This window comes from Schistocerca gregaria, chromosome 5 (assembly GCF_023897955.1).
Source record: "Schistocerca gregaria isolate iqSchGreg1 chromosome 5, iqSchGreg1.2, whole genome shotgun sequence".
In the NCBI taxonomy this organism is placed as follows: domain Eukaryota; kingdom Metazoa; phylum Arthropoda; class Insecta; order Orthoptera; family Acrididae; genus Schistocerca; species Schistocerca gregaria.
In genome coordinates, this window is record NC_064924.1 from 591212374 (window position 1) to 591240041 (window position 27668).

The 27668-nt window shown below is 42.8% G+C and overlaps 1 protein-coding gene across 1 annotated transcript in view; it reads right to left on the bottom strand.

Annotated features, from left to right (window-relative positions):
- Positions 1–27668, bottom strand: part of LOC126272551 (zwei Ig domain protein zig-8-like) — a 196108-nt gene that overhangs the window by 58433 nt on the left and 110007 nt on the right. Inside the window, exons 3-4 of the mRNA XM_049975471.1 lie at positions 17381–17489; positions 11696–11986 (exon numbers count right to left, since the gene is read on the bottom strand). Of these exons, the coding sequence (XP_049831428.1) occupies positions 11696–11986; positions 17381–17489 (400 nt within the window). The remainder of the gene's footprint in view (positions 1–11695; positions 11987–17380; positions 17490–27668) is intronic.

Here is a 27668-nt window from a genome sequence, read left to right on the forward strand (position 1 = left end):
CTACTGATGATTATCTTATATTATGCCTGTTACGTTGCGTTTTCACCATATTTATTACATTACAAATGCTTCCCTTAGGCATAATAGCTTATTTACAGCACTATTCGCACCAGTGCTCTGTCAGTTATTATTTGTTGGCTGCTTCATCTCTTTAAGGGATTCGATTCCATCACTACTAACGTTGGGGGTGGCTCCATTTGCTAATCCACATGAAAATTTTTTTTATTTCCGTTTATATTTATTGGCTGTCCTGAATGTTTTAATGATATAGGTTACGAAGATGCTTCCTATGTCTGAAGTTGTTGCTTAATTATAGTGAAATTTGACACGTGAAGAAACCAGCAGTTAACAGTTGTTTATGGTTTCATTGAAGTTAAATTTATTATCAGCCTCTACAAGAATACAAAGGAACAACCTCTGCTGTTTGCGCAGTTCCAATGACAGTCCAATGATGAAATCATCTGACTGAAAGAAGAGATCCAAGACTTGGCTGACATTTGTGGTTTGGGATATCTCGTGCAGTTAGACATGGACCATCCCGCCACATTGTATTACACACACAGAGAGCTGCCACTATGTCTCAAGTACCTAGTTCCGCGAAATGGTTCCGTCCTCAAGCTGATGACAATGTTGGGTATTAATTAGAGGTTCATTATAAATGACACCAACATCCAGGAATGTCTCACGTCGGGGACGAGTCTTGTTAGAATCTCCTTCAAGCGGAATGCCTAATGGTAGGATTACCTTGATGTTAATGCCAAAAAGCAGGGTCTCCAAAGAGGATTTTTGTAAATCAATGAAAAATTGTGCTTCCTGTAAAACTAAGGAGATTGTAAGAAACCACCAGAAATTCATTTAGCCTGCTTATGAGATGGCCGTTGTGGCGCAAGAGACTAGTTTTCCATGGGAAATTTGAGAGGGTCGCCATCTTAAATGAAGGACTAGTCACTGTGGAGATGGATAAAGTTTCAGTGAGGTTCGAATAGCCTGTCTACTCTGTGATGTGTTACTTGACCTCTCCAAACACCGTTTATACCGACTGGACCACTTTTATGTGACTTTTTATCGATACAGACAGTTTCACTTCAAGGGTGAAAATTTGTGGTCTATATAAAGTAATAATGTCAAATATTCAGGACTTAAACATATATAGGTAGGTTGCCAATTATGTTTACGGCATAACATCTATGTTCACTAGCCTGATGAAAGATGAGGCAAATTGCTATCAGCATGTGGGGTTTGTGAGACTCAGATGCAAAATATATGCATGCCACACACATGCAGTTGCCACCCAATGGTGAGCTAGAAGTGTGCTTGATGCAGCCTCACAGACTCTCACGATTGGGAACTACAAGGAGTGCCTGAAGATTGGTGCAGATGGTTCTGCATACATGGTGGACCAAGTAGTTCATCGGGCAGAAGTTCATGAAATACTAAATGCACCAAAGCTGAGAGTTGGTACGTCACACAATGACAAACACTTCACCTGTACAGATGAGGTCGGAAATTGACCATTCTTTTACAAGTTGCTCAAGAGGAGGAGTGGGAGGTTGGTGGGGGAGAGAGAGAGAGAGAGAGAGAGAGAGAGAGAGAGAGAGAGAGAGAGAGAGAGAGAGAGGGGGGGGGGGAGAGGGAGGGAGGGCGTTTGTGTGTTTGTGTGAAATAGATTCACAAGTCTGCTGCTAGTCTCGCGTACGCTGTAAACGTAGTATATATTGAAAATTTTATATACAGAAAAAAACTATGAGACTAGTAGCCATAGTGTGAAAACAAAACAAAAATGTAACTCTGCAATCTTGTGTACATATTGTGTATTAGTTTTAAAAATAATCGTCAGTCGTGAATCGTATTACTACTCAGTTGTCACTAAGTGCAACTCACTGACGGCCAATAATGTACTTGCATGGGCAGATTTACGGTTATATATTTTTGTGCATTTCAATCATAGGATGCGGCAACAAGGACAGTTTATTTTTGTAACTATTTCTTTATTCACACACCACTCACACACACACACACACACACACACACACACACATATATATATATATATATATATATATATATATATATATATATATATATATATATATATACGTCACACAATCATTCAAAGTTCCAATTGCTCTGAGCACTATGGGACTTAATTTGAGGTCATCAGTCCCCTAGAACGTAGAACTGCTTAAGCCTAACTACCCTAAGGATATCACACACATCCATGCCCGAGGCAGGATTTGAACCTGCGACCGTAGAAGTCGCGCGGTTGCGGACTGAAGTGCCTACAACTGCTCGGCCACAGTGGCCTGCAATGAGACCATCCACGGCTAACACACGTGCATGTTGCATTGAACTGATGTTGGCATTCGCGAGGACAGACGTATTAAGACTCGAGAAGACATTTTGAGGACGGTGAGGAGGTGATTCACACAGTGAAGCACTGGCTCCGCCACCAGAACTAGGATTTACACGCAAAGATCATACACAACTTGGGTTCGCGCTGGTGCAAGGCTGTAGAACGGGATGGAGATTACGTGAAAAAATATGGTGTGGGGATAAAACGTCATTCTTTCATGTCTGTAGTTCTCATTATGTTCAATAGAGAATCACTGAAGAAAAAAATACGGCGCATTTCTCTGTTGGTAAACTTCATACATCACATGGTGTGATGACATTAAAGTGAGTAGCAATTTTACTGGACATGGGTCATGAAGAGGGTGTTCCATACGGACGAACTACAGATGTAATCAGTACGTTAAATCAGTAAGTGGCTCGAAACAGCATATCCAGACACTCCAGGATAATGATGGCATTGAAACAGAGGATGACACGTGTAAAGCTGAAATACTAAATTCCTTTTTCCAAAGCTGTTTCACAGAGGAAGACCGCACTACAGTTCCTTCTCTAAATCATCGCCCAAACGAAAAAATGGCTGACATCGAAATAAGTATCCAAGCAATAGAAAAGGAACTGAAATCACTCAACAGAGGAAAGTCCACTGGACCTGACGCGATACCAGTTCGATTCTACACAGAGCACGCGAAAGAACTTGCCCCCCTTCTAACAGCCATGTACCGCAAGTCTGTAGAGAAACAGAAGATTCCAAATGATTGGAAAAGAGCACAGGTAGTCCCAGCCTTCAAGAAGGGTCGTCGAGCAGATGCGCAAAACTATAGACCCATATCTCTGACGTCGATCTGTTGTAGAATTTTGGAATATGTCTTTTTTGCTCGAGTATCATGTCGTTTTTGGAAACCCAGAATCTACTCTGTAGGAATCAACATGGATTCCGGAAACAGCGATCGTGTGAGACCCTACTCGCTTTATTTGTTCATGGGACCCAGAAAAAATTAGATACAGGCTCCCAGATAGATGCTATTTTTCTTGACTTCCGGAAGGCGTTCGATACAGTTTCGCACTGTCGCCTGATAAACGAAGTAAGAGCCTACGGAATATCAGACCAGCTGTGTGGCTGGATTGCAGAGTTTTTAGCAAACAGAACATAGCATGTTGTTATCAATGGAGGGGCGTCTACAGACGTTAAAGTAAACTCTGGTGTGCCACAGGGGAGTGTTATGGGACCATTGCTTTTCACAATATATAAATGACCTAGTAGATAGTGTCGGAAGTTCCATGCGGCTTTTCGCGGATGATGCTGTAGTATACAGAGAAGTTGAAGCATTAGAAAGTTGTAGCGAAATGCATGACGATCTGCAGCGGGTAGGCACTTCGTGCAGGGAGTGGCAACTGACCCTTAACATAGACAAATGTAATGTATTGCGAATACATACAAAGAAGGATCCTTTATTGTATGATTATATGATAGCAGTTACTTCTGTAAAATATCTGAGAGTATGCGTGCGGAACGATTTGAAGTGGAATGATCATGTAAAATTAATTGTTGGTAAGGCGTGTACCAGGTTAAGGTTCATTGGGAGAGTCCTTAGAAAATGTAGTCCATCAACATAGGAGGTGGCTTACAAAACACTCGTTCGACCTATACTTGAGTACTGCTCATCAGTGTGGGATCCGTACCAGATCGGGTTGAAGGAGGAGATAGAGAAGATCAAAAGAAGAGCGGCGCGTTTCGTCACAGGGTTATTTGGTAACCGTGATAGATGTATAACAAACTCAAGTGGCAAACTCTGCAAGAGAGGAGCTCAGCATCGCGGTGTAGCTTCCTCGACAGGTTTCGAGAGGGTGCGTTTCTGGATGAGGTATCGAATATATTGGTTCCCCCTACTTATACCTCCCGAGGAGATCACGAATGTAAAATTAGAGAGATTAGAACGCGCACGGAGGCTTTCAGACAGTCTTTCTTCCCGCGAACCATACCAGACTGGAACAGGAAAGAGAGGTAATGACAGTGGCACGTAAAGTGCCCTCCGCCACACACCGTTGGGTGGCTTGCAGAGTATAAATGTAGATGTAGATGTAGGTGTAGATGTCAGGGTATTTTTTTTTCTATAAGGATCAGTGGGTCTCCTAGCGTTTATCACAAACGCCGACATGAACTCACTAACAGTGCATAACGTCTACATCTACTAGTACATTTACATCCACATAGGTACACTGCAAATTACACTTTAGTGCCTGGCAGAGAGATCGTCGAACCACTTTCTCAATAAATCTCTATTATTCTCTATCGGACACCTTGTGGAAAAAACCAACACCTATATCTTTCTGTGAGAGCTCTGATATCAATTATTTTATTACGATCAACGTTTCCCCCATGTAGGTCGACGTCTACAAAATGTTTTCGCATTCGAAGAAGAGGATTGGTGACTGAAATTTCGTGAGAAATCCCTCCGCAACAAGAAACGCCTTTGTTTTAATTATGTACACCACGTATCCTCTATCATGTCCGTAATAACATCTCCCCTATTCCTCGATATTAAAAAACATGCTGCTCTTCTTTTAACTTTGTGGATGCACTCCTTAATCTTATCTGGTAAGGATCGCGCACCGCACAGCAGTCCTTCAAAAGAGGACGGACAAGTGTAAACAGTCTCTTTAGTAGATCTTTTGCATCTTCTAAGCGTTTTCCTAATAAATCGCAGTCTTTGGTTCGCCTTCCCAATAATATTTTTTATGTATCCTTTCAAGTTTAAATTGTGCTTAATATTAATTCCTAGGTATTTAGTTGAATTTACGACCTTCAGATTTGACTAATTCATCGTGTAACCCCAGTTTAACTTATTCTTTTAGGACTCATCTGTATGACCTCACACGTTTCTTTATTGAGGGTTAATTACCAATTTCCGCGCCGTACAGATATCTTTTCTAAATCGTTTAGCAATTTGTTTTGATCTTCTGATGAGTTTACTGGAGGATAAACGACAGCATCATCTGGAAACAGCCTTGGACGGGTGCTGAGGTTATCTCCTAAATCCTTATATAGATAAGGAACAATAGGATGCGTATAACACTACCTTTGGGAACACCAGAGCTCAGGTATGTTGTACTCGATGACTTCCCGTCAATTACTATGAACTGTGACCTCCCCGACAGGAAATCACGAATCCAGTGCATAACTGAGACGATATTCCATAAGCACGCAATATAATTACAAGCAGCTTGTAAGGTACAGTGTCAAAAGCCTTCATATCTATAAATACGAAATAAATTTTAAATCCCTTGTCGACAGTACTCAACACTTGGGGGTAGAGAGTTAGTTATGTTTCACAAGAACGATGTTTCCTTAATCCTTGTTAACTGTATTTCAGTGCACTGTTCTCTTCGAGATGATTCATAATGTCCAAACATTATATATGTTCCAGAATCCTTCTGCACATCGACGTTAGTCATATGGGCGTGTATATTAGTGGATTACTCCGATTCAAAATCTTGAATGTTGATGTGACCTGAGCAATTTTGGGTACGGATCTTTCGTCTAGCTATCGGTTGTGTGTTGTTGTTAAGTACGGAAGTACTGCATCAGCATACTCAGAGAGGAACGTAATTGGTACACGGCCTGGACAGGAAGACTTGATCTTATTGAGTGAATTAAGTTACTTCACTACTCCGACGTTATCTGCTTCTAAGTTACGTTGGCAGCTGCTCTTGATTAGAATTCTGAAATGTTTACTTCGTCTTCTTTGGTGAAGGAATTTCGAAATTCTGTGTTTAGTAACTCTGCTTTAACAGCACTGTCAACGATTGTATTTATATTGCCATCGCACGGAGAAGGCATTCACTGTGTCCTGCTACTAGCATACTAAGATGGCCATTCTTGGGGATTTAGCCTTCGTTTCAATTTGGAGTGATTTTTCATTGTTTCTGCAACAGTGTTCTAACTCGTTTTTTGTACCAAGTGGGCTCAGCTGGATCGTTAGCTAATTTATTTGGTATAAATCTTTAAATTGCTGCCGATATTAGTTTTTTTAAAGCAAGCCTCTTCTTGTCCGCACTTCCATTGTTGACTTGGAAGGAGTGGAAACCGTCTCTCCGAAAGGTGTCAAGAGAATTTTTATATGCTTTTTACAACAAGTATATGTTTCGTTTATTTTTGGAAGTTACAATATTTAGTCTCGCTACTATATTCCTGTCTTCATTAATCCTTGTCTCCGTTTTGTTGCTCCTTATTAGCTCATAATTGTTTGTTGCTAAGAGGTCAAGCGTGTTTTGTCAACCGTTTACTATTCGAGTACGCTCAAGCATTAACTGATAGAAATAATTTTCACAGAGAGCCGTTAGCTCAATTTCGGATGAGGTTTTACGCTTACCTCCGGATTTAAACATTTATTTTCGCCAACATATCCAGGGTAAATTGAACCCATAACCGTATATAATTGTATTAGACGGTTAAGTGTTTGAAATTAGTTTCAAGTTGTCTTTGAATCTTTCAGCACTTGTATCATCTGAGTTGGGAGGTCGGTAAAGGTATCCTATTACTATTTTATTCCGGTTGCCAAGAATGACCTCTACCAATACTAACTCACAGGAACTGTCTACTGCAATTTCTTTGCAAGATAAACTACATCTAACATCAAGAAAAAGCCACCACCAATTGTGTTTTTTTAACAGAATTATGTTCTTCGCAAAAATTTTAGCTGAACTTATCTTCAGCTTTAGTGACTTTAGGAATCCGAGTATCAGTGTTTTTTATTTGCGCTTGGCTCTCTGGTACTTTTCCTACACAATTATAACAGTTTACAGCTGTTATACCGATGGTTCTTAGATCTACGTTCTTCCTGCGTTCGACGTGCACCCTTTGAGATGTGTTTCTCCAGGACCGTCTAAACTAAAAAACCGCCAAGTCCATGCCATACAGCCCCTGCTATCCGTGTAGCCATCTCCTGCGTGTAATGATATCCAGTCCTATTTAGCTGAATCTTAAACTCCACTAACCGATGATCCAAGTAAAGGATTCTACAACACAGACGGTCGCAAAATCGTCCGAGCCTCTGATTCAGATCCTTCACTAGACTCTGTATCCCAGGACTGTAATAGGTCCTGTCGACTATGCTGCAAATGGTGGACACCGCTTTCATCTCGAAAGTAAGGGTGACAGCCTTACCATTACTGGTAGCCGCTCGAAACCAGAAAGAATCTCTTCTGATCCAAAGTGACACACATCATTGGTACCGATGTGAGCAGCCACCAAGAGTTTGCTGCAGCCTGTGCTCTCCGTGGCATTCGGGAGGAGCTGTTCCACGTCTAGAATGATACCTCCCGCTATGCATATTGTCTTTGTTACCTTTCTTGGCGGTCATGTCCCTAAGGGTCCCCGTAACGCACCTAACATAAGAGCTGCCAACTATCAATAATCTCACCCCCTTAGATCATCCGGATCTTGCAGGCTGAGAGGTTTCCGCAGAAAAGCGAGTGCATATCGCTGCCGGACAGTGTCAGCCATGGACATCAATCACCTAGACTCTGTTTGTCACACTAACCTAGGAGGCCTTACGTATCCACCCCCCTCCACCCCCCCTCCCCCACCGCCCCACTGAAGTTTTTCGCCGTCTGCACGAACCAAGGCGACCTCCCACTCGAACACGGGTAAGGGGTCATGCCTCAATGGAAACAGTAACCGGTACCGAACGAGATTTTCACCCTGCAGGCGGATGTGCTGTATATGACACTTCCTGGCAGATTAAACTGTGTGCCGGACCGAGACTCGAAATCGTGACCTTTGCATATCACCGGCAAGTGCTCCACCAACTGAGCGACAAAAGCACGACTCACGCCCGGTTCTCACAGTTTTACTTCTACCAGTACCCCGTCTCCTACCTTAACAGAAGATCTCCTGCGAACCTTGAAGAACTAGCACTGCTGGAAGAAAGGATACTGCGGAGACAACGCTTAGCCACAGCCTGAGGGATGTTTCCAGAATGAGATATTCACTCTGCAGTCAGTGTGCGCTGATTTTGATTCATAATCAAAAACGTCTTCGGTCCAGGGTTCGATCCCCACCACAGGCTAAAATTTGATAAAATAATCTGCATTGGCGGCCGAAGACTTCCGGCATAAGAAGTCAGCCTCATTCTGCCAACGGCCTTGTCAAAGAGGGCGGAGGAGCGGATATAGGTACAGGGCACTCTCTTGTCCTAGGGGTGCGAATTTGCCCTTAAAGGCGGAAGAATCAGCAATGATCAACGACATGAGGATGCAGAAGACAATGGAAACCACTGCATGAAAGACGCGTAACGTGTATCCACAGGACATGTGGCCTGTAGTTGAAAAAGTGTCATGATGATCTTTCCATTGGCAAAAGATTCCGGAATAGTCCCCCATTCGGATCTTCGGGAGGGGACTGCCAAGGGGGAGGTTACCATGAGAAAAAGATTGAATAATCAACGAAAGGATAACGTTCTACGAGTCGGGGCGTGGAATGTCAGAAGCTTGAACGTGGTAGGGAAACTAGAAAATCTGAAAAGGGAAATGCAAAGGGTCAATTTAGATATAGTAGAGGTCAGTGAAGTGAAGTGGAAGGAAGACAACGATTTCTGGTCAGATGAGTATCGGGTAATATCAACAGCAGCAGAAAATGGTATAACAGGTGTAGGATTCGTTATGAATAGGAAGGTAGGAGAGAGGGTGTGTTACTGTGAACAGTTCAGTGACCGGGTTGTTCTAAACAGAATCGACAGCAGACCAACACCGACAACGATAGTTCAGGTATACATGCCGACGTCGCAAGCTGAAGACGAACAGATAGAAAAAGTGTATGAGGATATTGAAAGGGTAATGCAGTATGTAAAGGGAGACGAAAATCTAATAGTCGTGGGCGACTGGAATGCAGTTGTAGGGGAAGGAGTAGAAGAAAAGGTTACAGGAAAATATGGGCTTGGTACAAGGAATGAAAGAGGAGAAAGACTAATTGAGTTCTGTAACAAGTTTCAGCTAGTAACAGCGAATACCCTGTTCAAGAATCACAAGAGGAAGAGGTATACTTGCTAAAGGCTGGGAGATACGGGAAGATTTCAATTAGATTACATCATGGTCAGACAGAGATTCCGAAATCAGATACTGGATTGTAAGGCGTACCCAGGAGCAGATATAGACTCAGATCACAATGTAGTTGGAAGAATCAATACCCTAAGAAGTGGGATACGGAAGTTTTAAGGAATGATGAGATACGTTTGAAGTTTTCTAACGCTATAGATACAGCAATAAGGAATAGCGCAGTAGGCAGCACAGTTGAAGAGGAATGGACATCTCTAAAGAGGGCCATCACAGAAGTTGGGAAGGAAAACGTAGGTGCTAAGAAGGTAGCTGCGAAGAAACCATGGGTAACAGAAGAAATACTTCAGGTGATTGATGAAAGGAGGAAGTACAAACATGCTCCAGGGAAAATCAGGAATACAGAAATACAAGTCGCTGAGGAATGATATAAATAGGAAGTGCAGGGAAGCTAAAACGAAATGGCTGCAGGAAAAATGTGAAGACATCGAAAAAGATATGATTGTCGGAAGGACAGACTCAGCATACAGGAAAGTCAAAACAACCTTTGGTGATATTAAAAGCAACGGTGGTAACATTAAAAGTGCAACGGGAATTCCACTGTTAGATGCAGAGGAGAGAGCAGATAGGTGGAAAGAATACATTTAAAGTTTCTATGAGGGGTAAGATTTGTCTGATGTGATAGAAGAAGAAACAGGAGTCGATTTAGAAGAGATAGGGGATCCAGTATTAGAATCGGAATTTAAAAGAGCTTTGGAGGGCTTACGGTCATATAAGGCAGAAGGGATAGATAACATTCCATCAAAATTTCTAAAATCATTAGGGAAGTGGCAACAATACGACTATTCACGTTCGTGTGTAGAATATATGAGTCTGGCGACATACCATCTAACTTTCGGAAAAGCATCATCCACACAATTCCGAATACGGCAAGAGCTGACAAGTGCGAGAATTATCGCACAATAAGGTTAACAGCACATACATCGAAGCTGCTTACTAGAATAATATACAGAAGAATGGAAACGAAAATTGAGAATGTGCTAGGTGACGATCAGTTTGGCTTTAGGAAAAGTAAAGGCACGGGAGAGGCAATTCTGACGTTACGGATAATAATGAAAGCAAGGCTAAAGACACTTTCATAGGATTTGTCAACGTGGAAAAAGCGCTCGACAATATAAAATGGTGCAAGCTGTTCAAGATTCTACAAATGTTGGGGTAAGCTATAGGGAGAGACGGTCATATACAATATTAACTACAACCAAGAGGGAATAATAGGAGTGGACAATCAAGAACGAAGTGCTCGTATTAAGAAGGGAGTAAGACAAGGCTGTAGCCTTTCGCCCCTACTCTTCAATCTGTACCTCGAGGAAGTTATGAGGGAAATAAAAGAAAGGTTCAGGAGTGGAATTAATATACAAGGTGAAAGGATATCAATGACGCGATTCGCTGATGACATTGCTATCCTGAGTGAAAGTGAAGAAGAATTAAATGATCTGCTGAACGGAATGAACAGTCTAATGAGTACACAGTATGGTTTGAGAGTAAATCGGAGAAAGACGAAGGTGATGAGAAGTTGTAGAAATGAGAACAGCGAGAAACTTAACATCAGGATTGATGGTCACGAAGTCAATGATGTTAAGGAATTCTGCCTCCTAGGCAGTAAAATAACCAATGACGGACGGAGGAAGGAGGACATCAAAAGCAGACTCGCAATGGCAAAAAAGGCATTTCTGGCCAAGAGAAGTCTACTAATATCAAATACCGTCCTTAATTTGAGGAAGATATTTCTGCGGATGTACGTCTGGAGTACAGCATTGTATGGTAGTGCAACATGGACTGTGGGAAAACCGGAACAGAAGAGAATCGAAGCATTTGAGATTTGGTGCTATAGACGAATGTTGAAAATCAGGTGGACTGATAAGGTAAGGAATGAGGAGGTTCTACGCAGAATCGGAGAGGAAAGGAATATGTGGAAAACACTGATAAGGAGAAGGGACAGGATGACAGGACATCTGCTTAGACATGAGGGAATGACTTCCATGGTACTAGAGGGAGCTGTAGAGGGCAAAAACTGTAGAGGAAGACAGAGATTGGAATACGTCAAGCAAATAATTGAGGACGTAGGTTGCCAGTGCTACTCTGAGATGAAGAGGTTAGCACAGGAAAGGAATTCGTGGCGGGCCGCATCAAACCAGTCAGTAGACTGATGACAAAAAAAAACTCTTGAGTAGTTTAGGCACATACATAGAAAATGGAAGAAATGTGTGGCGTTGTCAAACGCTGCGGGGCTCACCGTTGAGTATGTGGACGTAGGTGCTGGCCGGCTGCGCGTCGTTGGGCACGCACGAGTAGTTCCCAGAGTGCTCGCGCGCGGCGCTGGGCACCAGCAGGGTGCTCGACTTGGCTGGTCGGTCGGTGGTGACGTTGATGCCGCGGTCGGCGTCGTAGTTGACCATGCGGTTGTTATGGTACCAGAAGACGTAGACGGGCGGCTCCGTGCTCTGCCGGACCGTGCACACCAATCGCAGCGCGCTGCCCAGCTTCAGGTACTTCTCCGACGGCCCCGCGATCTCCGCTCTCGCCTCTGCAAGAGTGGAAGGGACAGAGTGGTGCTTGGTCTCAACCCAAACCTTCAACAAGTGTTCACAGTAGTTTTTCATGTTCGTACATAATAATTATGCTGCATAGAGAGCAAAAAGGCCATACTGTCGAATCAGGATCGACTACGAAATTGTAAATCAGTTTTTCCTAGAAAGGGGGACTCATACATAAAAATGCGAAAATGGGGGACATAAAAAACACAGTATATTTGGGTAGTAGGAGTTAAAATATATATTAAAACGAGGCATTCAATGGAGGACTGTTAAAAAGTCGACATGAAGTTAAGAGATCACAGCTGGCAATATGTGGGGCACTTAAGTGAAACTGAACTCAAATACTAGTAAAATTCGGCCACAGTATAAAAACACACATAGCGAGAGACACTTAAAAATGATTGTAAATGATCGGACAAATTTGATGAATTAAAACTGCTGGTAGGGACCTGCCGAGGGGTGGGAGGCCGTAGGGTAGGAAAAAGAGGGGAGGAAGATGTGGGGGGCATGAGGGGTGAGAGGAAGAAGAAAAAGGGGGCAGGGGGTATCCAAGAGGCAGGAGACAGGAAGGGCAGGAGACAAAGAGAAAGATGAGGCAGGAGGGGGCACAGAGACACAGAAAGGGGCACAGGAGAGGGAGGGGTTGTAGGAGGGAGGAAACCGACTCAGGAGAAGGGCAGGGGAGGGGAGATGGAACCCTGAGGAGTGGGGGGCAGCTGGGGTTAGAGACAGTAGGAGGGGTAGATGTCAGGGCGAAGCTCATCATACAACAGTGGTAGGGGCTGGAGATTGTATTGGAGGAGAGAGGGCCAGGGGGTAGGGGGAGGGATGGAGTCTGTGGGTGATGAACAGGGTGTGGATGTGTTTAAGGAAAAGGAAAAGACGCGGAATGGGGATAAGGTGACGTTGAATAAGTGACGCTGAATAAACAAACGATGTGGTGGATCATGGATTTATAGGTGTGAAGGATGGTAAAAAAATGCCTGACAAGAGTATCAGGAGGTGGATTGTATTGTTGGCTTTGTGTTGGATCATGAGGATATGGGGAGTTGAGGTGAAGTGACAGTCAACCATGAAGCAAAGTTATGTTAGGGTAGGCGTGAAGCGGTTAGGATGGCTATAAATGGTTTGGTAGAAATCTTGGAGTTGGAAGGAGCCGGTCGTGCAGCCTATGATGATTGCCTGGGTCTTTGAGGGGTTGGTACAAAGGAACCACTGGTAGCACCAAGTGGTGAACTGGTCAGGAAAGGTTTGGAGGGCATGTTGGGACCTTTGGAAGTTATATGAAGCGACAGGAAGGTGGTGCCATCAGCAAACTGGAGGAGATGAAAAGGGAGGGGAGGTATGAGCATATCGGTAGTATGCAAGACATAGATGAGAGGGGTAAGGGTGGAGCCTTGGGGCACACTGATGGTGCGATAGCAAATGCGGGAGGTACAACTGTGGATAGTGCCATAAGAGACATGATTGGAGAGGAAGGAAGCAATGAGATGGACAAATTTGATGGGGAGAGCATAGGTCTGGAGTTTGAAGAGAGGCCTGGGATGCCAGAGATGGTCGTAGGCATTCTGAGATTGAGGGAAACAAAGATGGTGGAGCGATGGGAGTTAAGTTGGAGGGAAAGGAGATTGGTAAGGTTGAAGATTTGGAGGGATGCAAGCCACACAGGGTGAGGGGAAATAGGTAGTGTTCATTAAGGTGGTGATGAATGTGGTGGGAGAGGATGGAGTGGAAGACATTACAGAACAAGGTAGGTGAGGCAGACAGGATGATACGAAGGGGTGTCAGAGGGGGGGTTTGTTGGTTTTCGGGAAGAGCAGGACACAAGAAGTCTTCCACAGGTCAGGGTAAAAGCCAGTGGAGAGGAGGGTGCTGTACAGGGTAGCAAGGGCAGCTAAGATGGATAGGAGGGATTGCTTGACATCATCAAGATCATTTGGAGTGGAGGACGAGTGTGATGTCAGGACTGGTGACGGGAATGTCGCTGTAATAGCTTGTGGTGTAGGAGTGTATTTCTCCAGTGACAGGTGTGCAGGAAGGAGTGGTAGAGCCTGCTGGATTCACAAAGAAGAAGGACAGCCTGTGGAGGAAGAGTAGAGTTGTGAGTGCAGATGAGTTTTGTACGAACAAGGGCCTCCACAGCATCAGTGATGATTTGTTATAGGAAGTAAGAGACATGACTGATGTCAATTGGATCCAGAAAGGTAAGGCAGTTGTTTACGAGCTATGAGGCAATGGGTTCCCGGTAGGTATCCCAGTTGGCACAGTGGTAGTCATGGATGCACTTCAGAGGTGCAGCAGGGTGGGGGGGGGGGGGGGGTGGGGTCCTGGGGAGCCGCAGGCAGAGGAGATGGTGAAAAGGATGGGGAGTTGGTCACTACCAATGAGACCAATGACATTTGCACCGATACGACCAAGGAGGTTTGGGGGAAGCAAGGATAACTTCTGTGGTGGAGTTGCTTTCAGGATGTGTGTGTTGTGAGAGAAGAAAAAGGTCACCATGCAGGATGTAAGGGAACTGATGCCATCACTAAAGAATGGCAGGGTCACCACAGTGGATGTTGAGGTCAGCAGCAATGACATAGGTGGAGAAGGTATGGTCAACATAGGAAATGAAGTCATAGGGTAATGGAGCTGTGCAACCGATATAGTGGCATAGGTGATGATGTGGGAGGGAAATAGAGGCTGAGGAGGAGGTGTTTAGTTGGGTCATGGAACAGCAGTTTTGGCCAGACAGGGAGATGCTAGAGGTGACCAATAGGGACTCCACCTCAGGTGAGGCGTAGATGATTGTTGGTGCGGTGAAGAATATAGAGAAAGGTTTGAACAACATGGTGAGGACGGAGGAAGGTTTCATTAAGGATGAAGGTGTTGACCTAGTGCTGTGAGAGATATGCATTAAGAGGTATTTGTTGGCAGGGAGAGACCGACTGTTTAGGTAGAGGAGACACAACTGTTGATGCAAAAGTAGGTGGGAGGGGAGGAAAGCAATGGGGGAGGAGAAAGGGGCTTAAACGACAGTGTCTAGGTTATGGGAGTAAGCAGAGTAAGTAATCAAATGGAAAATGGAGCATGCAGCAAGAGAAACCTGATGGACAGTGTGTGGGCATTGGAATGGCTGGATGTTTTCTGGACGATGGTCAGGAACTGGTTGATGTCCTCCACCATAGGGGGAGGGCGAATTGAATTGTTGGGGTGGATGGGGTGGTCAGTAGGGCGAACTGAGACAGTAAGCTCAGTTTCGGTGGGAGGGTGTTCGGCTTTGTATTTGGAGGTGTAGATGGGGTGTGGTTCATTGCAGGTGTCGAAGGAATAAGGAGAGGCGAAGTTAGGACACTGTATAACGAAAAATTGGAAATCTGTGTTAAGGTCTTATGGGATCAAACTGCTAGGTTATCAGTGCCTAAACGTACGCACTATGTAACTAACTTGTGCAAAGTACAATTACACACACCCAAGGGAGGACTACAAACTCTGATGGGCGAGCTGTGCAGTGTAGAAGGAAGTGGGGGGCTTTTTAATGGGGGCAGATGGGGAGGGGGTCTTGCAGTTTTGTGTGACGGAAGAATTAGTTTTTATTTCTAACAAAATTAGTCAGTCGCTATAGGGATATACGATTCCATACAGGGTGTCCTAGGAGGATTAGTCAGTATTGGGTGATGACTGTAACGTTCAGTCGAAGCAAGAATAGCTAGTAATATGGAATCCAGAACGCATACCTTAAGAGCTGTGAACACTTCTTCATTTTCGATACTGTGAAACAAAGCGCTTTCCACATATTGCGAGATAGGAGCATGGACCAATACGATAAAAAATGTGTCTAGTTAACATCGACTCCAAAGTGCATTAATTAAGAGCTAATGCACTAGTTCGTGTTTGCCACTATGAAACACATCACTTTCACCAAGCAATTGCCCATAGTTCTTAATATATTCGTGTTTACTAGATCATTTTGTTCTGAACGATCGTTCCTGTCATATTCCTGAATACTGAGCAGTCCTCCTTAGGCACACCGTATAATAAGTGCAAGAAAAGGGAGTAACAAGAATCGAAGGGCAGGAGGAAAATGTTTGAATTACATATTCCTGAATACTGAGCAGTCCTCCTTCGACACACCGAATAATAAGTGCAAGAAAAGGGAGTAACAAGAATCGAAGAGCAGGAGGAAAATGTTTGAATTACAAAGGATACTTGCAGCGGTGAAGTATTTACTGCACAATCTTTGTGTCTCAGAAGTTCAGAAGTAGAAATAAATTTCGGAAGGAAGGATATCAGTGACAAGAAATATGACGATAATACTATTCCCACAGCATTCCCAGAGGATTACAGAAGCTAATGAATGGGATGAAGAATCTACTCGACAGAGAAAGGAGGTTAAGGGTAAACGAAATAAAGTTGATACAAATAAGAGTTAAGATATAATAGGAATGAGATTACAGTGCTGTCATAAAACTGGGAAAAATGGCTCTAAGCACTATGGGACTTAACATCTGACGCCATCACTCCCTTAGACCTAGAACTACTTAACCTGACTAACCTAAGGACATCACACACATCCATACCAGAGGCAGGATTCGAATTTGCGACCGTAGCAGCAGCGCTGTTCCGTACTGAAGCGCCTAGAACCGCTCGGCTACAGCGATAAGAGACTCAACTCTTCTTTCCAGTACGTTTATGTCCGAAAGAACAGACACCTTGCTGGAACTTGACAAAAGCGAAGAATGGAATTTCAATTATTTATAAATCAGCTGTGTGCGGCACGTTGAAAGAAAGCAAGGGGGAGAGCTGAAAATGTATGGACGGCTAGGATTTGAACCCGGGATCTCTTGTATATTAGGCAGGCGCCTTAAATCCTGAGCCACTGTGGACACAGGAATCAGAGCGGCTGCGCGGACGTATCTCATACAAGCCCCAAAACAGATCCACATTCTCAGCTTACTCTGCAAACTACGAATGTAGTGCTCCATGCCCATTAATCTCAATGCTCGAGGCAAGGCCTATTCCCGCATGAGTTCGAGCGAATATGTACATCCGCACAGAAATGATCCTTGGCTTGTGATCGCTGTAATTATATGTGTATGGCGTCCGTTCTTTCGGATATCTCTGAAGGAACAGACGCCATACCAATCTCACATAGTTCTTTGGTTATATTAACTGTAAATCAGGAAGTGGTTAATTTTCCAAAAAGATTTAAGATCTGTGTATGTTTCCGACATGCTTCAAAGTAGCTAAACCACGATACTATGCTAATGGATCATAGATGTCCATAGTAGTGTCACACACTCAGTATACTGTAAAAGGTGGGTATAGATTTTTCCTGTCAGGTAAGACGAATCTGACAGCTTAATTACTTCTTCCACGTTTCTAAAAATGCAGACACCTACCCACTACTCTGAGGTCGATGAAGATAGACGTGGGCGGATGTGACGACACTTGGCATTCGTACAGACCAGCATCGCGCTGCTGCACATATTTGATCTGCAGCGTCCAGTCCTGCGAACAGAGAAGGGTCAGAAAAAAATTAAAAGTCTTTTGGGGGTGGTTCATCATACATTTTTGCTTTAATCATTATATCAAGATATATGTGTAGCAAGGCTGTGGAAACTTTAGTACGACACACATCTATAAAAGCAAGCACAGTAGAGGCAATGCTAATGTTCACCTAATGTACACAGTAGCGACTTTGAGATTGTAATGGAATACCTTAGTTCCCGTTTCCAATAACTTCAGTATTATGTTCGCCAGTGTTGTTAGTATACACAGTTATGTCTAGATTGTCTCGTGGCTGACTGAACGGGTTGATTCTCACAGTCCTGCCTCCCCCCCATCCCCCCACCCTCATATCTCTCTCTCTCTCTCTCTCTCTCTCGCTCGAGGAGAAGGAGGAAGAGTTTAGGGTTTAACGTTTCGATGACAGCATGGTCATTAGCGACTTTGCACAAGCTCGTATTGAGCATTTTCCTAAAGCGATTGAGGGAAATCACGGGAAACCTAAATCGGAATGTCTGGATGCATTTTTGAACGATCGTACTCCCTGAATGTGAGTTTAACGACCTAACCACTGAGCGACCTGCCAGGTCTCACAGTTCCGGGTGTACGTAAAGGTAGACAGAGAGATGCCCATCGAAACTGGTAATGCAAGATATCTGTTCACATATATCTTTTATTGAGCTGAACACTGAACAAACGTTAGTGTTTCCTAAAGGAAGGCAGCCGTTTCCTCTTCACAAGCTACTGCTCTCCACAAGGTAATGAATTTTGTATATGTTACTTTATAAAATTTATTCAAGGAATATATCTGGAGCCTACCGGTATAGGTGAAGAAATATTTCTTCCGTAACAGACCTGTACTTGTATCAAGTAATAATGGTACGACACTGAAGAAAACGTCCTGAAAAGGTAGGTCTGAAGAACAAGATTTTATAGAATTGACACGTCGCTATCGCAAATCCTCGGAAGAGGAAATTAAAAGAGTTTGAAATGCGTTTCTGTAGGAGAACTTTAAAAACGAAATAATATCAGACAACATTTTTCGTTGATGAAAACAACAGTCTGGCTAAAACACCGTAAAATGGATTGAAAACAGTCTCTACCGCAATAACATATTTATTTGCTGTGGTTTCCAGTTTTGGTCAAAATGTCACAATCTTTAGACCATTTGTACCACGATGGTTGGCGATGGCAGTAAGCGGAGCAGGTGTTGTGACTCTGTGTACGTCATATGTTCATCTCGAGATGTTCAATATAATGGAACGCACTTGAACTATCTTTCTTCTGAATACATCGTATTGTTTAACATTAACGCCGATCACCTTAACAAACTAAGGGAAAACTAAGTTTAAATCATTAATTATACTTACAATATGATTATAAACAACTGGAGGATATGACGGTAAGTTAAGCAACAAATGAACTAACCATAGTGCTAAAAGTATCTGAAACGTTTTTATAACTTCAGCACAATCTCCAAAACTATGGTTTCGACGAGTAACCCATTGAACATGTACAGACTACCATTAGTCTGGCACTTCTCCAATCCCCTACTGGCATAAAAACTTTTGTTGCTTGCTGATCTAGTACACATATGTCACGAAGAAATATTACGTACCATCATACGTCATCCTACTTTGAGCCCATGCCACGACTTAATGGTGACTTTGACTGGAGTGCATGGAGCCTCACTTTTTATCGGGCACTCTTAATCAGTAGTTTTGAAAACTTTGTAATTTGTCATACTGCCTTGTTGCTGTTAGGTGTACGCGCTAACATCCCAAAGATGTTCGGGCTCACATGGTGTTCTTCTTCCTCTAAATGTCTTGGCTCAAACTCGTCTAGGGGTGAACCGCACGTGTCACATTACGCGCCCTAAACCAGACACTTGTGGCCCTTTGGTTAAATTGTCTGGCTGATGGCAAATTTGAGAAATACAAAGTTAATGTAACATACAACAACAGTAATAATAATATCGGGAATTACATTAACTACCCATAAATAACGTAGGCCACACAGTTGCGATTTGGTTGGTATAATGTTTATTCAGAAAGCAAACTAATAGCGAAAATGGTAGTATTTACAGTTACTGTGACAGTCGAGTGCATATCTATTTGACACAGTTTGATCATTCACAATCTCATCGCTAAACAGAAGTCCAATACTCTGCCTCCTTAACTACACGAAATGTTTGAGTTCACACCAGGCGCGCGGCTGCTCACCACTCAGAGACTAAGTCCCGCGATACCACACAACGCGATATTTTCTAATTGGTTTCACTTTCTACAAACCGAAGGACCGACCGTCCGCTTTCGAGCCTCCTCCAGCACTGGCCGTCTGACCATTCCCGGCCGCGCTACCCGCGAGCTGAGCATCTTCGCTCAACTGACTAGTGCAGTTTTCTTTCCGGATGGCGTCCAATTGATTGGCTACAGCTTATTCTAGGTTATTTTACATTTTAACATATTTAAATAATCAAAGTTTAACCACTTTCATGTCCTAAATTAAGTAACAATAATATCAATTACATAATAAACGTTAAATTCTTTTATATAAAACCAATATCATTTCCTTCTTAGCTTCGAATGTCACAGGCCAGTAGCCTTGCACCAAAGTGCTTTGTGATAAATAAATAAAGAACAAAGGTAAGTATTATGCACTAAACCTAACGACAGATATTCTATTACCTAATGATTCAATAAAGCGTCATGCCGTCATCGTTCGTTGTGTTTTGTGTGGAGGAAACGACGATCTGATGCTTAACTGAAAATAATGATAATTTAAATTCACTATACGTTTTAAACAAATGTAGTTTCAGAGTTGAATTTTATGAAACCTGCCATTTTAAGGAGGGGCTTCTACATGAAATGTTGATCGTTGAGATCGACCAAAGCGTTCAGATTTTAGTATTCAGGTCTGTTACAAAACTTGTTATCTTCTCCTTAGCAGTATATGTTAAACTATAATATGTATGACCAATATATAAGTTTTATTGGGATCACCATGAAAGTTTATGAAGAGTGGCAGATTAAAATTACTGTTGCTTGATTCCCTGCATTACTACAGAATGAAGCACTTTTCATAAATGTTCCCTTTTATTGCCGATATTAGGTCCGCCATATTTAACACTGCTACATCTCCTCGGCCACAAACGGATTCTATAGGGTTTCCGTATGACGTAGGTTGTCGCACACTACAGCACTTAGGCCTTAATAGACAATAGATGCCTGTGAGTTTCGCCATCTCTTGGTAAATCTGCGCCCTTTGTGACACGCAGTCCTGGATGACAGGCTTCGTTTCACAAGTCCTGTAGTCTGACTCTTTCTGCCATATATTTAAATCAGAGCCCAATACTCGTTAACTGAGAGGTGTTATAAACTGCGTGTGATTCATGTGTTCACTTTTATCTTTCTTGGTCGTTTCGTTTTAACACGTTAGAGTTTCAATAAAGGTGTCAGTGTTTTTTAAAGGAAGTATTTTTCTGACTCTCGACCATTCTACTCGTACGAAAGTATGAGAGGAATTCAAGATCAGTGCACACTCTGGATCAGAGTGAAATGTCATTCTGGAAACAAACCCCTAGCTGGTGCGTACACTTCTTCTCCGATAAATCCTTCTCATCAGGATTGCTTGTCCCGGAAACTATGCAGAGAAGTATCGTGAAAGTTCGATAGAGATATCGGGAACGTTGGTCTATGAGAGCAGGTCGTGGGCAGTTTCTACATAGCAAAGTCAGAAGAACACTTTCAGGCTAGACGTAAAGGTTCTAAGTTAGAGTTTGAGCCTACCACAAAGTTATAAACGGCCAAGAAATTTCAGACCAGTGTATATCTCGCAAGCGGAATGAAATTTAATTCTATAATAGTCGAAGCACGACGCGAAGGCGACACATAAAACACTCAAATAAAGAAAAAAATTAAATTATGCGAATGGGACGTAGATCGATAGGTGTGATGTACCCAAAGAGACAACTGAGCAAGTCAGTAAGGTTTTGCCTCACCTCTGGTCCTTATGCAAGCAATTATTCGGCTTGGCATTGATTCATGGTGACGTTGTATGTCCTCCTGGGAGACATAGCGGAATTTTTTTTTATTTCGTGCAGTAGATCATTCAACATCCTGAACTCTAGGGCCCTATACGATATTCTCCAGATGTTCTTGACTGGGCAGGGATTCCTCGACGTTGTTGACCGAGATAGAGTTTAGTAAGCACGAAGACGATCAGTAGTAACTTTCGTCTTGGGCCTGCGGCCTTTATCTTGCTGAAATATAAGCCCAGGATGGCTTGCGATGAAGGGCAACAAAACGGGGCATCGAATATCCTTGACATATCGTTGTGTTGTAAGGGTATTGCACACGAGAACCAAATGGTTTTTCCTGTGAAATGACTATCTCTCCATGATGTAGAGCAGTATGGCGGGCAACATTCGGGTCGTATACAACCTTTGTCTGGGGCATCTCAAGACACGTCTTCGTTCCTCATCGGGGTTCAGTTCAAAGCTGGATTCATCGTTGAAGACAATACTACTCGAGTCAATGAAATTCCAGACCAAAGACGTGTCTGGAGACACCCCGATCACCGGTGTGGTACCAGCCTGACTGCCGCCTGCCATTTGGCACGACAGCTTGGGGTGATGACATGGGGTGTAATTTCTTTTAACTGGCGGAACCATTTGATAGCCACCAGAGGCAGTCTTCCTGGATAGCGATAGCTGAGCAATATTTTATGCCCCGCTTTGTCGCCCCTCATGGCAAGCCATATTCGAGCTACATTTCAGAAAAATAATGCCCGCTCGCGTACAGGAAAAATTTCTATTGCTTGTATTTGTGGTTTCCAAATCATACCTTGGCCAGCTAGATCGCCGGATATCTCCTCCGTTGGGGTGTGTAGGAGCTTTGCGGACCAGGTCCTTCAACCTGCTAAGGATTTTGACGATCTAACCTTCAGTCTGAACAGAATTTAGCACAATATTCCTCAGAAGGACATCGAATAACCCTTTCAATGCCAGGTCTAATAATAGCTTACATAAGTGAGAGAGAAAAGGCGTTATTGACTTGCATAAAGTGCGTGGCTCTTTCTCTTGAATGAATCACACAGTTTTTCAAAAACAAACGTCCAAATGGCTCTGAGCGCTATGGGACTTAACATCTCATGTCAACAGTCCTCTAGAACTACTTAAACCTAACTAACCTAAGGTCATGACACACATCCATACCCGAGGCACGATTCAAACCTGTGACCGTAGCAGCAGCGCGTTTCCTGACTGAAACGCCTAGAACTGCTCGGCGACAACGGCCGGCTATTTTTAAAAAAATAAAATTATCATTTATTTGTGTGCATATGTACATTATATATTTTGATTTACATGTCATTCGATTGATTCCTTCGTGGTGAATAGCTTTTTATATCGTGACGTTCATAATCTTATGCCTGCGTGAACGATTACATTAAGAGCATTTACTCTGTTACTTGTTCCCAAGGAACTCCTGTCATGGCGCTATTCGTCTATGGTCACAGCGAATGGGTCACGTGCCATCCTTGTCCAATAGTTCTTTCCATCTGCAGGGACCTAGCTGGCAGCGCCCTTTTAACGTGACGTGAGACCCTTCCCCTTTTTTTATAGGCCAAGCCTATTATAGCGTAATACGGGCGGCGGGAAGTTAAAAAGTCGCCTCCTTATCTGCGCAGGTCAGGAGCGGCGCGCGCGAAATCCCCCGTGATGGAGGGCTCGGCGGTGTGGAGCGGCGCGCCGCGGCCGCCGCCACCGCCTTCGCCTTATGCGGGGCGCTGTTTGTCTGCGACGAGCCTGATGGATGGCAGCTAATGAAGCCCGGGCTACCCTGCTGCCAGGGGCCGCTACGCCGCTGAGCCGCCTTTGAGCGCGACGGCAGGCAACCCGCTACACGTTCCCTGGCGCCCCGCTGCGTGCGGTGCGTACACCGGTTGGTCCCACCTCGGCGACACACGACACTTACTCGATCTCTGAACCCAAGACATCAATAAATATTTAACCCCCGTGGCGCCCGCGTATATTAACGTTACCAACTGAATACATACTTTTCAATTACTTTCCATCCGTACAAGCAGTTGCTGGCCCATAGTGGCTGTCGCATTCCTCCACTACCACATTTATGCGAACTTATTCCTCTCTTCTGCCTATACTACTTCGATATTTATACAAATTTGTCTTTTTGCCAAATCGTTTAGTATGTCCCACGTGGATCACACATCAACCCAATAAACAGCAAAGGAATGCTATTGCACAGTTATGAGTTTTCGAGTCAATCTTTCGTCTGGCTACCCAGACAGAATTACTCTAAGTGGGAGTAGGACATCGAACAAGCTGACTTTGAGCAGGAGCGGAACCACAGGAAATTTTAATATTCACTGTCTATGCTTTTACAAATAAATTCATTAAACGTTGCCAGTATGACCAGGAAAGATACAGGGTTCACACTCCTAACAGTGGAAGTTCAAAAACATGACAAAATAAATTATTTGCATTTGAAATTTCATAAACTTTTCACTTACTATTGGCTGCATTTGTTGCTATAGGTACACTTGACTTTATGAGTAAGAGATATTTGTCGATGAATTTTGCACAGCGTATAAACTATACTTGCAGGTGTACGAAACGGTAGAATTGTCCCAATCTATTAAAAACTGTGGTACAAATTGAGATAATTAACTATAAAATTGGACTTTATTCTTGAACATGGGGTATAAATGTAACAGCAGATTCATTTTTTCATTAAGTAAATAATTTTTAGAGTTTAATACACATGTATGTAGCACATATGTATGTAGCACATACTTACATTGCATAGTTTTCATTTCCTTGCATTGTGTGTGGTGGTTCTTTTTTATATTGGTTTTTATATGTTATGAAAAGTTGTAGTTAGCGTTATTCTGGCTGCTTCACAACTGAAAAATTATTTACGCCAGTGACTCAGTTGTGGTGTGTTTATATTAAGTGACACCACCAACATACTAAGCTACATATATGCAGCTACATTTATTGTTTCAGTTGCTTATTGATAATCACTTTTTACTTTTATGTAACTGCTGCTCTAAGGATATTCTCACTATTTCCTTTAAGCGGGGATTAAAAGTTAATTATTGAAATCACTTTTCTTCAATATTTAAAAAACTGATTACTTGTACTGTTGCAAAGGAAGAACAGCAAATCAAGAGTATTCTCCTACATTTACATTTACTTTTGTCGAAATTAGCAAATATTAAGATATGGGCCGTTATCATTGAGAACAATGGCTTTGACCACTTCACCAACGTTCCCCTACAAAATTTGCATGAAACATTTAAGTTATTCACTTCCTGAATATAGGATCTGTTACAGTAAAACAGTAACGACTCTTGTAAGTAATATTTCATTATATTTAGGCTTAATATTACCTGACACATGCACGTTGTCGTGCCTCGTCACAAAATGGCTTCTTACACTACCAGGAAACAAAACGAAAGTGAAAACTTTCCTTTTTCAAAAGGATTCTCAGGTCATGTTTGTTGATTATATAGTCTTTGTGATTTTTCTGAGATAGTATTTATTTCGTCACGACGTCAGTTTTGCTATATTTGTGAAGTTTTTCTATATTATTTTTTCACGTTATGTGGCGTACCGCCACAGGTGACGGACTTGTATCAGTTACATGTTATGGAGGGCAGTTAAAAGAAAACCGAACACAAGCCAGAAGGGAACCGTGGAATTGTTCCATTCAAATGTAATCACATAATGCTTTAATACATTTATCACACTTTGAGACGAGACGACCAATTTCTGTTTCGTACAACGCAGTCGGCCGCTGAAGGATCCACAACCGCTCCCGCTCTAGCACTTCCTTGTACTACTGAAAGCGACGTCCACACGTGTCTCTAGTTCAAATGGCTCTGAGCACTATGGGACTTAACAACTGAGGTCATCAGTCCCCTTGAACTTAGAACTACTTAAACCTAACTAACCTAAGGACATCATACACATCCATGCCCGAGGCAGGATTCGAACCTGTGTCCGTAGCGGTGGGGCGTTTCCCGACTGAGGCGCTTAAACCACTCGGCCACACCAGCCGGCACGCGTGCCTTTCGTCAGGTCGCCTAAGACTAGAAAATGACACGGCAAAAGATCCAGGCTGTACGAAGGATGTTGCAGTGTTTCCCTGCCAAATCACTGAATCGTACTTTTCGTCCGATTGGTAGTGTGCAGGTAGATGTTGTAGCGCAACGCGAGGAATCCCGGATGTTTTGACTTTATTGCACGTTGCTGTTTCTGGGAAGTGTCTTCATAGCACTGCGCAATGATTGTAGTTCGTCGCTAGAAGAATCTTCTACCGTGTGAATTATACGAACTTCAGCGATTTTTTCGGAGTTCACTGAAACATCCTGCACACACATCGAATCTTTTACTGTGTGCGTTGCACGTCTTTGGTGACCTGAAGAACATTCGCCGGTGTCGGTTTCATTCAGACAAAGAAATGCAAGAGTGGGTTCAGTTGTGGATCCGTCAGCAGCCGCCCGCATTCTACAATACTTGAAATGATCGCAATGGCATAAATCTCTTAACGCTTGTGATGATTACTTTTTAATGGATCTGTTTCATGTTCCCGCTGTGGCGGGTGTCCGGTTATATTTTGCTGACCGTCATACACTGTCTTACAAGTTAAATATGTTTTTCTGCTGGAATGGACTTTGTGACCAGAAATTGTACAACGATTGAGTCTTATGTAGAGCCTCTTTCTCTATTGAAGGAACGTCAAAGACTCTCAAGAGAGAAATCGATCGACAAACCAAAACGAAGACGTAAAAGGTAAAAGCCAGTGTGGTACCTTATTTCGTATTATAGAACAGGACCTACCGTTTTGTGAATAAGGACATAGTTGTCGCCTGCTAGGAAGACTGGCGCATTTCTAATGCTATCAAACAAGTGTTTTACAGTTTATTCGACACACTTTCTTAAAGTTGTTCGAGGACAGGTTTTGCAGCCAAAAAATATGTACGGAAAAGATTATTTTGATGTTGCGATGAGACTTATCTGCATAAATGCAGCATCCTTTCTCAAACACACTGAATATCTCGTAAATCCTACATTATCCGCAAATTCGCTTCCTACTTCTCCATTGTATCCTGCCTGGTCAGCAGGTGTAGTCGGCTGATCCTCCTATATGGAAATCTCGCCCAGACAAAAAAAAATAAAAAATCAGACTAGGCATTTATTCTATCTATCGCTTCTAACTACTCTTTCAGTATTGCATCATATGTCATAACTCCGTCCTCTATCTTACCCTATCTCTTTCACCTCCACGCCATAACGCTGCCCAGCCCCTGGCTTCAACTCCATTTCCGCCATCCACCCAATCACTTACCCTATCTCCAAAGTTACATCTCGCCAGAGTCTCTGGTTTATACGTACAAACTATACGCCAATTGGATGCGTACCACTTCTACAGTGTCTCATACCAATGCAGGTCCTTCACCTTTCAATCACTGTACAGTGACTGTACTGATTTCCACCTTTCTAAGCAACTTTTTACATTTTTTTTAATTTTCTTATTTTTTTTATTCAGAGCTGGAATGTGCAAAGACATATTAAATTCATAAACGCAATTTATCTGTTTAATAATTTTCAGTTATATCCAAATACTGCACCGCATGAATTATTTTAGTTATTTTAAAACGTTTTGTTGCAGAAGGGAATGCTTCTTCTTGAACCTAGTGATTGAGAGAGATTAAGCAACAACAAAGGTAAAAAATTCGTATATGTAGTTTCCTCTCTCCACCATGCACAGCATGAGACGTACTCTTTTCCCTCTTTCATGCTACAAGTCAAGATCCTCTCCAGGTCTCCGATATCTTGAGCTTTACTTGTGTGATGACACTATAGATTTGCAACAACTGTGATCTCATGGTGAAATGCAATAAAATATATGCAAATTATTTCCTCTGATGATGTTCTTACTGCTCTTTTCAGTTACATGGACTCTATAAACTTTTATCCTTTTATACCTATCTGCTCTCTCTCTCTCTCTCTCTCTCTATCTTTCAGTGTATCTTTTAACATTTTGAAACTCGTTTTCTTCATCTAATTCCTTCGAAACTTCTACACTCCTGGAAATGGAAAAAAGAACACATTGACACCGGTGTGTCAGACCCACCATACGTGCTCCGGACACT